Source organism: Vanessa cardui, chromosome 7, assembly GCF_905220365.1.
Source record: "Vanessa cardui chromosome 7, ilVanCard2.1, whole genome shotgun sequence".
Classification (NCBI taxonomy): Eukaryota; Metazoa; Arthropoda; class Insecta; order Lepidoptera; family Nymphalidae; genus Vanessa; species Vanessa cardui.
Genome location: NC_061129.1, coordinates 10,721,309 through 10,739,100, shown reverse-complemented (window position 1 = coordinate 10,739,100; position 17,792 = coordinate 10,721,309). Strand labels below are relative to the sequence as shown.

The 17,792-nt window shown below is 32.7% G+C and overlaps 2 protein-coding genes across 2 annotated transcripts; one reads left to right on the top strand and one right to left on the bottom strand.

Annotated features, from left to right (window-relative positions):
* The first annotated feature begins 6,041 nt into the window (after positions 1–6,041).
* LOC124530966 (cytosolic carboxypeptidase 6-like) lies at positions 6,042–11,077 on the top strand. Its single transcript, XM_047105340.1, has 12 exons — positions 6,042–6,053; positions 6,390–6,650; positions 6,742–6,836; positions 7,089–7,305; positions 7,757–7,922; positions 8,207–8,274; positions 8,363–8,521; positions 8,644–8,735; positions 9,178–9,392; positions 9,960–10,107; positions 10,273–10,451; positions 10,840–11,077. Exons 1-12 carry the CDS (start codon positions 6,042–6,044, stop codon positions 11,049–11,051), a joined length of 1,824 nt encoding a protein of 607 aa, XP_046961296.1. The 3' UTR covers positions 11,052–11,077.
* Positions 11,078–11,444: 367 nt separating this feature from the next.
* Positions 11,445–17,550, bottom strand: LOC124531120 (TATA box-binding protein-like 1). Its single transcript, XM_047105581.1, has 4 exons — positions 17,262–17,550; positions 15,158–15,759; positions 12,266–12,360; positions 11,445–12,058 (listed from the first exon to the last, which is right to left on the bottom strand). Exons 2-4 carry the CDS (start codon positions 15,742–15,744, stop codon positions 11,799–11,801), a joined length of 942 nt encoding a protein of 313 aa, XP_046961537.1. The 5' UTR covers positions 15,745–15,759; positions 17,262–17,550; the 3' UTR covers positions 11,445–11,798.
* Positions 17,551–17,792: the final 242 nt, after the last annotated feature.

The following is a 17,792-nucleotide window of genomic DNA, read 5'->3' as shown; positions in this document are numbered from 1 at the left end:
AACAATAACTATAACTACTATATAATCGTAAATCGACTTTTAAGTAGTCTAATATTTTTCATTTAATTTTACTTATGAGGACTCTAAAAAAATATGTTTATAACGCAATTATTTTTATTACTTTTTAGTGCATATTCATTTGTTTTAAAATAGTGTTTTCTTTGAAGTCGGTTTTACTTTTTGTTAAAATTTTAATTTATGTAAAATAAAAACAGATTCAATATCTGTAGGGTTACCCCAAATTATGCCATATGACATAACACTCTGAAAGTAACCAAAAAACAAAACGAGCGGTGTCAATATCAGGTCGTTGACTAACGTTTCTAACCGCGTAGGCTGCGGGACTGAATTTTCCTGTCAGGGTTGATAAATGAGGACTCAACAAAAAACTGCAACGGGCATTCCATTAAACTTATACCCAGGCCGCAAGGGGCTTCCCTTGCACTGCTCGGAGTTTACCTCTTTAACAGACGATGAACCTGGCATCCGCACGGTGAAAATATGAAATTGTTAGTATTTGTCCTATGTTGCCGTCGAATTAGTCTTTTATAATAATTTAAAGCCCTCAGTTTTATGTGTCAATGCTTGTTTTAGCTCTATGCTCTGAAACTACTGAAGGAAAATGATTTATTTTTTAACCGATATATAGATTGATTTGTGAATAGTGATTATATACATATTATCTACTAATATAATGATTTAAAATCGTGCCCATTAAGACCCTCCATATCCCACATTACATAAACCTATAAAGCTACATGTCTATTAATATTTTAACGAGTTATCTAAGTTTGTATTTAACCTTATAAATTTTATAATGTGGACAGGTACTTATCCAAATGCACTGTTATCTTAGAGATATGCCATTATTGCGTAGAACAAAGTGTTTAAGTGTTACCGCCCTTTTTCGCCCATAATAGATACTACAAAAACAAAATCAATGCACATTTAAGAAATTATTTAGACTATATTAAAAAAATAACACACATGCGTGTAACTTTTTTTATATTCTAATAGAGCCCACACATAAATTGGATGCAGAAATCACTTGTAGGAAATCTATTCATATAAAATGATTTAAAAAAGATTCCGATATTTTTCTAATTCTTTTTCGTTCTATATTTCGCCTACAAAAGAAACGACATTTAAAATTAAAATTAAATTTTGATATAAATAATAAAAGTTGAAATAACATCGTGGACCAGGAAACCAACCTCAAAATTCCAAGTTCCATCCGAACTAATTAATTTTCAAGAATTTTCTGCCTAGCACAAATGCTTTGTGGAGTTAGCTTTGGCCGGCGGTTTTTCCTAGCCGATACGACTTGAGAATCTTCAAGAATAGAGCATACTCATTTATCAAAGTCCGACAACGTATCTGCAAGCTGTTGCAGATTTCCATGAAAGATGATGGTCACTTTTCTTTAGGTGAGCCTCCTGCCCGTATTACACATACAGCATAAAAAATACATAGCATTGTTGTGAATATAGTAGGAAGAAACTGTTACCGTTGCTTCTTGTTTATACATTCCGAAGAGATTTCCAAGATTATAAATAACTCAAACAACTCACGTTAGCAACCATAAAAACCTAATTGCATTATTATGTAACATATTTGGTGACTGCACCGACAACAATTGATATTAATTAGGATTTTCAATTTGGCGAATTTTGGAAAATGAATAAAAATCTTCTTGTTTAACTCAAAAGTATTTTTTAGTTGACAGTTTTAGCATGTTTATTAGTATTACTAAATTGAATATTATGTCAATAATTTTTTGTAGCTTTTTATTAAATAATATTGTAGTATAAAAATGATTATCCAAACGATTGTCGTATTAATGATGTATAGTGTAAATTACAATTAAAACAACCCCTATTTTATGAAATAAAATCTTAACATTTATCAAAAGGTGTCAAAACCCACCCTCATCCGACAAAGGTTCCACGTCCAAAGACCGCAATTTTTTTTATTATTTTATGGCTATCTTCGAATTTAATGCGTAAAGTCGGAACATATAGCTATATTAACTGATCCTTTAAGTGCCTCTTTGTTTACACAATCGCGAATAGGGAAAATGATAATTTGTTTTGAAGTACGTGAACATTTTATTTTTATTTTGAATACACAAAGTTATCTACTATTGATATAATATCAATTGTCTTAAAATCTCTGGTCTCAAATTTTCCATGAGAAACTACGACAATATTCTTAATTCTAATAATTTAATAAATTAAAATTTGTAAATTATACTTCAGTCATTTGGAGAGTCATTGTCTATTTATATTGACGATAGAAAACCATTAAACATATATTTCGAAATGCATGTCATGAGAAGGCTTTTTTAAAATACTGTATAAAATTAAGATACTTTTTAAAAAGTTTTCTGAAAATTGTAGCCCAAAATTTCCTAGAACCTCGCTCCGCCGTTTAAAATAACACTTATACGATTACATATTACACATTATGATACGACCCTTACGTACACGATTGTAAAAAATACAAACCGTTGACGACTAAAATTTTCAATAATGAATATTTAGTCTTGATTTAAGAAACTTATTCCTTGATGTCAGTCGCTTTATAAAAATTGGACTAAGCCATTGAAATATCATTTCTTAAGCGCTTCATTACTACATTGCAATGCAGACATACCTAAATGTCAAATTATCGAAATAGTAGTAATATAGAAACATCAAGTAACATAATAATTACATTGCCTCCACCGGTGACAGGTGGTTCGTTTTTTGCCCAGAGGATCGTATTGTGATTCAACGGGGAAATGCTGCTAGCATTCTTACCACCATTCCACGCGGTCAAGATTTATACAGTAACTAGTTTTAGTTCATATTTGTATATATATTAAAAAGAATTTATGTTGTTAATTCTTATGTTAATAATTACTTACCTATAAATAAGTAACCATATAATGCAATTTTTATAGTGAAATGAATGAAAGGGCATGTAGTAATATGTGTGTATACCTTATTAAACTCTTCCGTTACGTTTGATTTTGACACTATAATATTACGCATAGAGGCTGCATTTTATTTAATAATTATAGAACCTTTCCTTCAACAGACTTACTGTTGCCATCTACCTATTAAATTATTTTACCTGTATTATATGTCGTCTATGGGTTTTATTTTTTATTTTTAGTAAGTATATTTTTATCATGATTACGTATTATAGATATCATATTATATCATAGTAAAAACATACTTTATCATGTTACACTCGACTTCTTAGTTCAATGTTTTAAAAATAGTACTTGTTGATTCTAATTGTTGGGGGATTAAATAAATAAATATTTAAATTTAGCTTTCGACTGCAATCGTTACTTAAAGAACGATTTTATATTAACAAAAAATCACACTTATTCGATTTAATTCAATACAGTTTCTCACTCTACCTACTCATTTGTTATTTAAAAATGTTTATTTAAAAAATATCTTTAGCAAATACATAAGTTTTTTATTAACAAAATTTTTGTTGGACACTTGATGTCTGTAGTACTTAATTAGTATTATAATATGAAAAAATGCTTCGAGATGAGGAAAGTGAGATATGATCTTTATATTATTAGTCTGCATATTCATGTTTTTCAATTCATTCAACAATGACAAATTGTACATATTCAATCAATCAATGGATAGTGTAGTATGGTAAATATAAAATCTAGCGTATCTTCTAAAAATATTTTTCAACGTTTAAGCACAAAAAAAACAAAAGTTAAATAAAAATAACTGTTGCAATGCCACATTATTTGGTGTAACTAATATTCCTATTTACCTCTGCATTTAAGCTTATCGTTTGTGTTAAGTTAGGATGACAATATCCCAAGAGGTTAGGATCGATCTTGCGACATTAAACTTTATCCCGCTAAAAAAAGTAACTAAGAATAAAAATTAACTTAGATAGTTATACAATACTAGGTTTTATAAGTACTTATTAAAAAGACCCACAAAAATTGTCTTCGTCCATATCTTTTTAGAAAAAGATATTGGTAATATAAATATATTATAAAGTAAAAACAAAAAAAAAACTTTGAAATTCGAGACCAAAATTTTCGATAAGGACTGATTTCCAAGGTTTTAGAATTTTAAAAACGTTTTCAAATTAAATTTGTATTTTGAAGTTACCTGGTTTAAAGTAGGACGTGTCGATGATATCCGTAAGTTATTTAGCACTTCTCCAAGTATATGTATATTGTCTTAAATAACTTTATATTAAGACACGCAAAATATTTATTATTATAATATGTGGAACACATATTTTTCCTATGAAAAATAACTTCATTTCGACATCAATATGGAATTAATTTAATCCGTTCAGTTCATTTGACGTTACATATGCTTTATTGGTAGTGTCAGTGACACAATAAAGAACATTGCACAGCTAGCTTGGTTGCTAAGCAACTAACTAATTTGAATAATAACAATAACTCATTCGCCCAGTTTTTATTTTTGTTATTATTAGGTAGCAAAATGTCGCATTGTGTCGTATCGTGGCAACAACAAGTGGAACCGAACAAGCGACTCAAACACACAACTTCAAAAATCATTTACCATAATCCGGAATTGATTTGTGCTTATTTAAAAAGAACTCTTGAAATTTTCCGTGTTACTAGACTTCTAATATATGCGTCAAAAGTTTAGTGTTTAAATATGCTGTAAAATAAAATGTCCGGTAAGTACCTTTTATTATTCCATCGTGAAATACATTTAAATTTGGACGAAATTAGTTTAAGAGGGCTTACAAATGGTATACTTGAATTATGTAAATTTATAATTGTTTTTTAATTTCTCCTGTCCTGTAATCCTGTGTCCTGCTATAGCTATCTAAAAGACACGATTTTTTATTGTGGTTTTCAACGTCTGGAAGAGTAAATGATGAATTCAAAATAGTATTTTCGTATACCAGCACCCTGAACGCATCTCATTAAAGAGCAGAAAATTCTAAATTTAAATATGCCTATTAATTATTTCCCTAAACGCAAAATTGACAATTTTGTGTATTTCAATTGTACCAGCAGGAAACGTATATTTTTAAGATTATTTTAAACATAATTCTAACTTAATAAAGACTTCAAGATATCAGACTAAATTCTATTTCCAAAAAATTGTATTCAGCTCTATGAAGGCATATTCGAAAGCGTTAAGAAATGTCTGAATGGGCTGTTAATATAAATCGGTACAGCTCGCAGTTCATATGGCTACTGACGGATATATTGTGAGGAAAATGCATGTGAAGGTTGCGTGACTAAAGTTCTTTATAAGAATTACGTCTTCGTGAAATACCTAGGGTGTTTGTCGGAAATGCGATACACTGCAAAATTACATCCTTAGGTATAGTTTCCACCCACTTCAAGAACCAATTAATAATTATATATACAAACTGTGACTATGTTATACAAAAATAGCTGTCTTGCGAAATGTTTTTATATAAAAAAAAATCTCGGCCTAACAACGTAGTTTTCTATCTCGATAGCATCGCGACTACGTACGTTTTCGTTTCAATTTTACTTCGATTTATGTGAAGACATTGCGCTGTGATGACTGTCATTACTCGTAAAATGGATTCAATTTACTCGTAACATACAAACAGACATTGAAAATCAATTTCGTTTTACTTACAATTAACGTCGAAAGTGTTAATCGGATAAGACTTTACTCATAGAGTATTCCATATTTTATATATTACTGTAATATTCTAAAGCATAAACGGGATGCCATTTTTATACAAAAATTATGACATAGGATCATTGACTTATACGTATACTAGCTGCATAGTAAAATGTATGATTCATTTCAATAATAATATTTGATTTATTAATGACTATAGAATGTTTTTAGTAATTCATGTGCTAATTATATACAATAGTATTTATATTTCTAGATCTTGTCTTTAATTCGAAAGGTTTCAATTGTACAGTATTTATACAGTAGTCTTAAATCTATTGAAATAGCTTCTTTAAAATGTGTTTATTTTATTTGAAGTACCTAGTTTATAAATTGAGTAAAGCTTTTCAATTTTAACTCATGGCGTGTTGGGTAAACGGTTTTCTATATTGGAGCTTTAGATACTTTGCACACTTTCCTATAAGCCTTTGAGCAGAAACCACTGATTCAGTATACTTAAATATTTATTTATTTTATAAATTATACAATCAAATTTATTTGAAAGGTTAATAATTACTCTAAAAATCGGCTCTATAATGGAATCATTTATTGACAACCTTGAACATACGACGATATATTTACGGCCTAGAAATGGTACATTAAATAATGGAATTAAATCTTAAAAAAAATGATTACTCGTTAAGTTTTACTAAAAGTTTACGCCACTGAATTTATATATTATTAAAACTTAAGTGCAATAAATGGTAGATCATAATTACAGACAGCGAAGAGAGTGATGGAGAGGGTGGGCTTGGGAATTTAAATCGCCTTATTGTGCGTCCGCCTGGTCACAGCGGGAAGGCGAAGCGAGGTCACCTATGCTTCGACGCAGCCTTCGAGTGCGGAAACCTAGGGCGTGCTGACCATATTACTGAGCTCGAATATGATCTCTTCATCAGACCTGACACATGTAGACCGCGCTCGCGTTTTTGGTTTAATTTTACGGTTGAAAACGTAAAACAAGATCAGGTAATAGAAGTCATTGTAATTATTATATCACTTATGCCGACAGCTGGACCTTCTTAACTTATTTATTGTTTTTATTATTTATTATTTTCAGCGCGTTATATTCAATATAGTAAATTTAGGAAAAGAGAACAACTTATTTAACGAAGACATGACACCCTTGGTACGATCGACTTCTCGGCCAAAGTGGTAAGACAATTATTGTATTCCTTTTTGGTAATTGATAAAATTGTTATACACCGTAAAAGTAGAAAATTATTAGATGCGACCTGTTTTTAAAACGCCCTAATATATTAACACTCTTTTTTATAATAGAATTTTTATTTATTAGATGATCGAACAAAACATTTATCAGTGAATGACTTATATTTTTATTACTAAATCATTTGACCAATGACCAATATATTTTATTTATTTTAAAATATTATAAATGATCTTTAGGCAACGTATACCTCGACGATTAATATTTTATCATCGGTCGCTGGTGCACCGAGGTAGGAAGATACTTAGTCTAGCGTTTGGATTTGATAAAGAAGAAGATGTGTACCAGTTCGCAGCAGCAGCACCTTATTCATATTCGAGGTTGCAGAAGCATTTAGCTATCTGGGAAAAGCGAGCTCAGACCTTTGCCACTCGAGAGAGTATTGCACAAACGACAGTGAGAGAATTGTTTATCATATAATTATTGATCATACACACACATACAAACAGAAACACACATCTGCATGTATAATTGTAGTGTAGTATATTCATATCATACATAAAATCCCTTACCATATTAACTTTTTTACCTCTTGGTTTATTTAAACAAAAAATTGAATCTTAATGATAAATCTCAATGTATGCACTGTTTGGGAAGTCAGTGATACCCTCAGACAGTGGCGGCGTAAGGCGTGGGCGGTGTAAGTCTTCGCACACGGCCTCGCGGTACAAAGGGCCTCGCGCCCGAAATTTGAAAAAGTACAACATAACATTGCGATCAGAGTATACTGTAAAAAAAAACAAGCTGTATCTTGCCCACATTAATATACGATCTTGCGCCGTCACTGCTACTAAGTTATTATATATTTTGTTAAATGTATTCACCTAATGGTGTGTCTGTGTTACAGCAAAAGCGTCGAATAGATTTAATTACTATTGGAAACCTTATACCTAAAGAAGAAAGTAAAGAGGAATCTGTAACAAAAGGGAAGCCTAGTGAAGCAAGGAAACGTGTCGTTGTCATTTTAGCAAGAGTCCACGGCGGTGAACAACCATCTTCTTATATTTGTCAAGGTTAATAATATTTCCTACCTTATTTTATTAGTTTTAATTGTTATTTTTTATGTAGGTTTCTTTAAAAATTCACAATCGTCTACTAAAATTTAATATGTACCTACTTTAAATCGTTTTTATTACTTTAATTTAGAAATTTATTAGAATAGACCTTCGTATTTTTAAACATATTCTATACTGAACATATATTTTTAATGTTTTTAATGATCTTATATTAGTTGTCATTTGTTTTTATATGTATTTTTACTTTTTTTTTGTTTTTAAGCAAGTATGGTATGTTTCAGGTTTCTTAGATTACATAGCAAGTTCGTCAGAGAAAGCAATTGCTTTACGTAATGGAATCGTTATTCAGGTAATTCATAGGAAAATTAATATAATCCTGTGACAAATCAAAAATAAAAATATAATTTATTTTTAGATATTGATATAATTTTTTTTAGGTGGTACCAATGCTAAACCCTGACGGCGTGTTCTTAGGAAACCAGCGCTCAGACTTGCTTGGTTCAGACCTCAATCGCAGTTGGAACAAAGCTACTAGTTATGCTCACCCTGCTCTTATTGCGGTCAATGATCTACTAAAAAAGATTACAGCTGAAAAAGTACGTACTCGTACCTTGGTGATTATAGAACGTTCAAAACATGTTATAGTAACCGTTTTTATTCTATTCATATACATTAAATGTCTCTCTGTATATACAAATATCATAGATTTTATTTTTAGGCTCTGCAGTTGGATTTTATTATAGATATCCACTCCGATATAAGCCACGAAGGTGTGTTTGTACGCGGTAATTCATACGATGACGTATATAGGTATGTTACTGTTACATAAGTCTTTATAAATAAAACTTCAATATAGTAAGTTACGTTACAGGCAGTCGTAAGAAAACAATAACATTTTTTAAATTTTTTAATTTAATGATTTAAACCAAAATTTCTGTTTAAATTTTATAGCAACGTTTAAGTAACATTTTATCTAAATACCTTTGTTTAAGTTCTATTATATTCCGCCAATATTTGTTGTTTTATCCCTTGCTTGGTGGTGAAAGAAAACATCATGAGGAAAATTCTAAATTATCATAAATAATAGTTGCGTAAATAATAGCATACAAAAATGTTTAAGAGAAATTGCGATAAATTCAACTTGTCCGAACACATTTTCATTAATTTTCATTAAAACGTTACCTCTATTGAAATAATTTTCCAAGAACAGTAATTTAATCGCCCATTTAACATTTTTATCATCTGTGTTCAGGTTTGAACGTCATGCAGTACTTCCAAAGTTTCTGGGAATGCGTGTCGAGGCATGGAAGCCAGAATCATGTTTGTATAATGCAGATCCTCTAGCTCTGGGCAGTGCGCGGCGCAGCCTCCCTACCGGCACCATCGACGCCTATACGCTGTTAGCGTCTTTGGGTGGTCGAAGATTAACTCCAAGAGGGCCTTTTTTACACTATACTGAAGATGCCTGTATCCTTTGTAATCAGTCAATCACAATGCCTCTCTTCGCGTTGCATATTTAGCCAAAATTCTTCAACTCATGCATCAGTTTTATGTCGTAAGAATTTGGTCACTACTACCTATCTAGAACTACTGCCAATGTTAGTTTCTCCTTAATTACTTATATATATAAATATATCTTTTAAGCTGAGATGACCCAGTGGTTAGAACGCGTGCATCTTAACCGATGATTGCGGGTTCAAATCCGGGCAAGCACCACTATGTATTTATGTGCTAAATTTGTGTTTGTAATTCATCTCGTGCTCGGCGATGAAGGAAAACATCGTAAGGAAACCTGCATATGTCTAATTTCATCGAAATTCTGCCACATGTGCATTCCACCAACCCGCATTGGAACAGCGTGGTGGAATACGTTCCAAACCCTCTCCTTAATGGAAGAGGCCTTAAACCAACAGTACGAAATGTACAGGCTGTTACTTTTATATCTTTTAAAAACAAGTGAAGTAATATTTTATAGTTTTTAAAATTAGTGACTATAATTCTCATCAGAATATATACGCTTAAACTTAATCGTAGATTTTAAAATAGGAAGGTCTTTGGCAAAGGCACTCTGCGACTATTACCGACATGTTGGAGTAATTCCACCTCGTGAGGGCACAAACATCAAAAAAAAGGAATCGCGGAGGAGGCGGCGACGAAAACGACCAATCAATGAAAGAGAAAGGTGTGATTGATGATTATTTTCTATTTTTACACTTCTTCCCATTAACCATATCATTTAAATTTACTGAACTTTAGAATAGTGTAGTGTTAAAATGCTTTATATTTGAGGATTTATGGGGGCTAGATAGTTGCTACGATAAAAAACAATTAATGTTTGGTATGTAAGATCTCCCAGCTCATCGCCGGAAAGGAGAGTGCTGGTAGCGCGAATACTATCGCCCCCTTTACCAGCCAGATCTCCGCCCACACTGCGAGCCCTTCCTCTACGAACTACAAGAAACGCAGGCCTGAGAGCTAGGCCGCGAACGGTTCATGTTGTAGAAAGCAATCTACCCATAATTACTGGTAAGTATATTAAATCATGTCTCAAAACGCATCTCTTTTATAACATTTAAATGTTGCTTTATCAAATTCTATTTAATTACTTATAAAGTATTTTGTGATAACAAAATGAAACAATCAGTAGACGCAATTTTGGTTCTTTTGAATTTTATTTAATCACATTGTCATCAATGAAAACTCACCGGTTAGCCAGTCAACCGATAAGAAAATCATTACTTACTCTTTTAAACTATTCTATTGTCACATTATCAAAGATTACTTTTAGTCTGAACGAATTAACACATTATTCATAACATCTTTTTTTAACTTTATCCAATACAATTTCAATAAGATATGTTTATTAATAAATGTATTCATATAAACATGACAGTAATTGTGCTAAACATAATAGGCAAGGCAGTTCGTACTCCGAGACTAGCCGTTGTGGACCTGAGCGCCTACATCCGCACCCCCGCGGCCGTCTGCGCTCGGCGCCGCACTGCGCGCACTGGCGCCGGCGCGGCGGGCGGCGCGGGGGGCGGCGTGCGGGCGCCGCGGCCGACACGCACTCGCGCGCGCCCGCTCACCAGCGACGAATACGACACACACGATTCGGATTCCTAGTTCTGTCGCTCTGTCGTTGGTTAACATTAAATACTTTTGATTGTGTCAATAAAGCGCGCTTCCATTTTCATAGCTTAATAACTAATATTATAAGTAATAACATACAATTTACTCGTTTTGTCTATTTAAATATTATGCACGATTTGTATTTATGGCTGCACCTTAAATTAGATTTCTTAAATCACTTCAGATTTTGGACTTTACTATTTTACGATTTAAATAAATGTTGCAATAAAACAAACCAATTTTAATTAAATGTATAATGTCTAAAGCTTTCGTATTTACAACCACTAACATCTACCTAACATTCAGTCATTACTTCCTTACATCATTATCGCGAACGCTATTATCACTACGAAATCATCAATCACAACGGCAAATAAAAAACGAGACTGAGTATCGGTAAAGAGATTTATTATCTCATCATTTATCAATTACGACAATTTGGTTTCGAATCGAACGAGTCAAACGAATCAACCGTACCTACGCATACTAATAGAGGTCACGGGAGCATCACGAACATAATACATCCGCGAACGAACCGGGAACAAGCGGCTCGCGGGCGCGGCGAGGCGGCGGCGTCCGTCGACAAGCGCGAAGCACCTCCTCTAATAAATATCTTTGGCATGAACCGAAAAGAGCTCGCCGACAATTCACACGCGGTTACACTAACGACCGACGGTCATCGCTCTATGCCAAACAAGAGTCCGTCGTTTCACAGCGGGGGTGGGCGCGGGACGGGGCGCGTCATTCCCAGGCGTCTGCGTCGGCGTCCTCGTCGTCGGACAGCGTGACGAGGTGCATGGGGTCGGTAGGCATGCGCGCGGGCGCCGCCTCGGGCGCCTCTCGCGGCGCGTCGCGCGGCGCGGGCGCGCTGGGCGCCGGCCGACGCGCCGCGCGGCGCTGGCGCAGCAGCTCCTCGTCCGCCGCCGTGCGGGGCTTGCGGAACTCGTACACGAGCGGGAAGATGCGCTCCACCGCCGACTGCACGTCGTTCACGCTGCGCGCTGCACATACGACACCGGTGATGCACTGCTTACTCACATTCATTATAGAGATCCGACTGGTTAGTTTACTCTCGATCGAGTTAAACGATAAATATTTTTGAAATAAGTTACCACAAATGACGTAATATCAAGATTTCGACATGGTCAAAGTATTAATTATCTCATTCAATACTGAATATCGTAAATAGCAATAAATAGCGTTGGTACCTGTGATTGTTACGCCTCCCGTAGAGAAAATTTTCAATGTGGCTTTAGGGTTATAAAGTTTGTATGTCACACCTGGATGAAGTTCAGGCTCGTAACTGTAAAATAGAAAAAAATATATTAAATCTCATTTAGCTGTAAACATATTTAAAATATCAGTCATGCTATTTTTCATTAAATTATTTATTAAGATTGTACTGATTTTCTACACACCATAGAGATTATAAAGAAATTATTTGCATACATAGAAAACTTAAATATTAGCCAAATTAATTAATTTCATAGAAAACCTTTGTAGATTTATTCAATATGTATAAACAAGTTCAAATAATTGAACTAAAACTTTGCAATAGACAATATTGTAAACAGTATACTAAATTCTATTTATTTCAGTACATGGATTAACCAAATGTAACCAAGGTAAATAAAGAGGAAGGTTGCAATAACAAAAAGAAAAAAATCTGTACTGTATCAAAGATAAATTATATACTTATTTTAACAGTATGGGGTGTATCAGCATTAACCTATGTATATCAGGGTGGCCCATGAGTATGGCCGAAGGCACAAAATTAAACAATATGCCTCTGGTGAAACAAATATGTATGCTATGAATACAATGATAAAAAAATCTACCAGATGCATGAGTACTATTAACGCAAGCCATTTTGATAGTATACATATTGAAAATTGATACTGTTATATTTTTAAATAAAAGAATAATTATGAGCTTAAATTTCACATTATAGCTAATCCAAAGCTAAACTATTGAAATACAATTCATAGTAATATTTTTCCATAATCCACAGTAAATTTTATGCTGGGACAGTAGCTCGAGAAATAATAATATTACAATTTATTTAGACACATAGCATGTTTACTATATTCCAACCTTAAGGAGAGAAAGCCAAATAAACATGAACAGCAAGCAAATTCACACAATATTATAGGTTGAGAGCTTGATTAATCTAAGTTATTCACTATATAGAATATGATATAAGTAGTTAAGTGTTATGCGTGTTATATTGAAAATAAAGAAGTATAAGTCATGAACTCATCATAGTACTGGACAAATAAGGAAAGTTATTGTCAAATCGCATGGAATGTGTAAATTTAAGATTTATTTATATTTATTCATACTTCGATTACAATAGATTAAATATCATGATGGCCGTAATGGCGCAATGGGTAGAACGCGTGCATCTTTACCGATTGTCGCGGGTTCAAACCCAGGCCAGCAACACTGAATATTCATGTGCTTAATTTGTGTTTATAATTCATCTCGTGCTTGGCGGTAAAGGAAAACATCGTGAGGAAACCTGCATGTGTCTAATTTCATAGAAATTCTGCCACATGTGTATTTCCCCAACCCGCATTGGAACAGCGTGGTGGAATATATTCCGAATCTTCTCCTCAAAGGTAGAGGAGGCCTTAACCCAGCAGTGGAAAATTTACAGGATATTTTTGTTGTTATACATAAATTATATATATATTTTTTATAAAATATTTATCTATTACCTTATTAAATTTGTAAATGCTTTTAATAAGGTTTCTCATTTGCTTCTATCCTATGTATAATCTATATATAGAAATCCAAAAGCAACTCAATCTGTTACATGCTTAAACCACTGAACCATTATTGGTCAAATTTAGTATGGAGAAAGTCGAGTCTTGAGGAAGAACATAATAATAAGCTACTTATTTTAATTTATGCATCAAGGGGGTAAATATGGATGAAGGTATATGTGTTATAGGTAAAGTTTTATAAATTTCGCGTGGGTAAAGCCTCAGTGTTACATATTAGATAAACACTTGACTGTATAAAAATGAATGACTATTGTGAAAGTGTAAATATAACAGAATTCTTACAAGGTACACAATAGGAGATTGCAAATTATTTTTATATATGTTAAATCACAAATTTATATAAATAATAATAGTAATAATGAAGTGGTTACTTTTGCTCAGCTGATAAGAAAGATGAATTGAGTAAGCAAAAATATGTTTGAGACGAAAATTCCATGAACAAATATTTCATTACCAAGGTATAATATTTAAATTAGTTATTCTACCACCAAATAACAGTACTCAGTATTGTTGTATTCCGATTTGAAGGGTGAGTGAGCGAGTGTAAGTACAGGCACAAGGGACATAACATCTTATTTGTTCCCAAGGATGGTGGCACATTGACAATGTAAGGAATAGTTAATATTTCTTACAGTGTCATTGTCTATGGGTGATGGTGACCACTTACCATATGCTCGTCTGCCAACCTATACCATAAAAAAAAAACGTGTATTTTAATTGATCTGTTAAAATCTATCAAATCTATACAGAGCATACCATTTTTGGAAATTAATTTAGAATTGAACATATTTTGAAATATAGGTCTTTCACTTGTTCTAAAATATAAATGATACACACACACACAAACTATGAATTATATAAGCAAAATGACATTGTGATCGTCTAAATATTTTATGTGATTTCTTATGTACTTATTACATTCAATGTCTTGTTTCAAGGTAGAACATAATATGAATTGTTGATATAGACCAAAAAGTAAATCAATAAATGAACTGTTTAATACACAAATCAGAAATAATTTAAAAAGCCATGCAAGACAATAGTTATTAGAATAACTGTATATTGAAGAGTTAAAGAAGTAAAGAGTCATGTATCTATAAATTATGTAACAATATTTTTAATAAAGTTATATGTTGAAACAAATACATTAAGCTTGGCCACCTAAAACATGTTTGACTTATTTATTTATTGATGATGACTACTGAGCAAGCTGTTTGAGCTTAGAGATGTGAATCTTTGTTGAAATTGAAAATTTCATAAACCTATAGAAATATAAATAATTACAAAGAAAAAGGTATAACATATACTTACTCTGCTTCCTTATATTTCTTTGAAAAGGCTATAATTCGAATACCAAAAGGCATCCGACAAGTTCCCAGAACATTGACTACACGAAAATTGCGGAAGCGCACTTGAAATCCTAATTTCTGTAAGGCACGGGCATATCGCCGTGCTGCGATCTTCGCTTGATCCTCACTGGTCGCACCCGTGCACGTGACGCGTCCTGACGACCAGATGGACGCTGTTGTGTAGGGGCGGCGAAGTTTCATTGTCACCATACCATTTTCTCGTCGGAACTCGACGTTTACACCATTTAAAGCGATCTCTCTCAAGTTTAGGTGGCACTTAACACTAAAACTGCACACAACATTGTTTATCATTATGTCTATTTCAGGGGTTTCTTCTTCCTCTTCTTCCATAGGGGCCTGTTGTACTGTAGCATCTGCTGTCTCGAGACATTGCTGTGGGGGTTGTTCTGGCTTGCCAGCTTCACAATATTCATGATCTGGCACCATGTGATTAGGAACGCCATGTGTTGTCATGCCATGGTTCACCACAACTCCATGTGTTCCTTTACTCAACTCTTTGATACCGTTCTCTTGGATAAGCGTAGCCATGTCCACCACGGCTTGCTGAAAAATAAAATATACTTATAAAATACATAAATATTTATTCAGGCAAATTGAAAAATAATACAAATAAATATATTCAGTACTTGTATAAATTATCAGTCAATTTCATTATAACATAATATTTTAGTAATATAAGTAGGTCTCTAAAATTTTTCTCAAATAAGAATACGCTATTTTAATTTATTAACAGTAAGAGTGTAATTCTATTAATATATTAGCATAAAATCTGCCTTTATTTAAATAACTCTTATCAAATGACAGGAAATGAATCATAGAATATGGAGAAACATTGATTAATGCAATTCAATCTAAGCTGTTTCAGTTATCAGTTGTATCCAGAAACAAACCATAAAGAGAACTTTATTGAAAACTGTTGATTACACAACAATAGCCAATACTAAACATACACATGCAAGAATGACTATGTTCTGTGTGTTTTAACTATTAGGTAAGAAATAAGTTTACATTGCTTGTTCTTGCTGTTACTTGTTTTGTTTTACATAATTTATAAACCATGAAACTTTTAAAACAATGCTCGCTTAAGCCCTAGAGGAGTTTTTCAGAATAAATATATATTCATTTCAATAATCCAAATTAAATAATGATTGAATAGTCAAAAAAATGTTTTGCATGATAAATTAATAGAAAGGATTATACAGAGTGTTTTAAAACAATTTCTTTACACAGAATTAAAAAAATAAAAAATTTCACAGCCAACACCCACCCTAAAATAATCAATATTTTATTAATCTGCAATGCTTTGGTGGATCTGGGTCATAACTCTCCTAGATCAAAATTTTGCCAAAAGCGAATAATCAAAAAAGGCACCAATTTAGGCCACTTCCCACGACGTAGCGAGATGCGACAACGCCGACAACATGACACTTGCACAGCTGACTGCCGGACGAGTCCCGCCCCTCGCGTCTCCCCGCACTACGCCCCAAGCTATAGTTATGCTTCCACAGACCACCAGGTAATAAAACAGATTGCACTTGCACCTACTAGTGCGACTACCATCCGAAATAATGGAGTGTAAAACGACATTTATAAAAACGACCCAATCGCCCTCTGACTGTTAAATTTATTCTTCTACAAAGACCTTAACTACTTTATCAGTCTATTTTAGGTCGTTGACAATTATTTTTCGCCTTAAATTTAAGATTAATTAATAAATAAGCAACAGTCAGCAGTTATTGACCCCATAATAAAGATTAAACCACACGTGATTGAGAATACAAAGATAAAATATTTTAACTTAAACATGCTAATATCCTGAATTCAAAATTTTAAAATGTAACATACAACAAATTATAAATAAAATAAAGATTTATTCGTCTGCTAGAGTATAAAAAATACTAACGATGGAACGTTATCTAGAACAAGTAAGGATCAGCTGAAACTGAATGACAAAGCAACGGATGCTGCGATGATAAATGACTTAAATTGGCAATGTTGGTTACCTATTATAAACTTAATAAATAACAATTAAAAGTATATTTTACCTGGAATTAAGTGCTATATTTGTCACAATTATTTTTATACCACCAATGAAGTAATAAATTTCATTGCAACTTGGTCCAAAAATTTTACTCTTTGGTAAAGTTAAAATAATCCACAATTACAAATGCATGAAATATAGCATTCAAAAAAAACTTTGTTGTCATAAAGATTAAACCAAAAATGCAAATCGTTAGCGCAGAAATTAAAAGCTTTTGCACATCCTGCCTAGCACCGCCATGTTCTATTCGTACGAGAACAAAAGTGGTATCATTCGTTCGACAACTGCATGTGAACGAGTTGCAAAAGAATATATAAAAGAATGAATGATACAAAAGATTTTTTCTATATTTTTAGATATATTTTTAAAAGCACTAAACTACAATTATTATGAAGACATTACATATCTTAATAACCTAATTATTAATATTTTGTATATAGAAAACATCCTGTTTTTTTATTACATGATATCCAAACTATCTTATTTCATAAAATTTTATGGTGTTAAAAAATCGTCTAAAACATATTTTCAAAAT

What these genes read in the sequence shown, in the direction of transcription:
- LOC124530966 (XM_047105340.1), top strand. An exon ending in GTAATGGAATCGTTATTCAG is followed by an intron (nt 8,275 to 8,362) that starts GTAATTCATAGG and finishes AATTTTTTTTAG; the next exon opens with GTGGTACCAATGCTAAACCC. An exon ending in CAATCTACCCATAATTACTG is followed by an intron (nt 10,452 to 10,839) that starts GTAAGTATATTA and finishes TAAACATAATAG; the next exon opens with GCAAGGCAGTTCGTACTCCG.
- LOC124531120 (XM_047105581.1), bottom strand. Translation starts at nt 15,744, where the DNA reads ATGGCTACGCTTATCCAAGAGAACGGTATCAAAGAGTTGAGTAAAGGA. An exon ending in AAGAAATATAAGGAAGCAGA is followed by an intron (nt 12,361 to 15,157) that starts GTAAGTATATGT and finishes TCTATTTTACAG; the next exon opens with TTACGAGCCTGAACTTCATC. An exon ending in GGGAGGCGTAACAATCACAG is followed by an intron (nt 12,059 to 12,265) that starts GTACCAACGCTA and finishes TCGTATGTGCAG; the next exon opens with CGCGCAGCGTGAACGACGTG.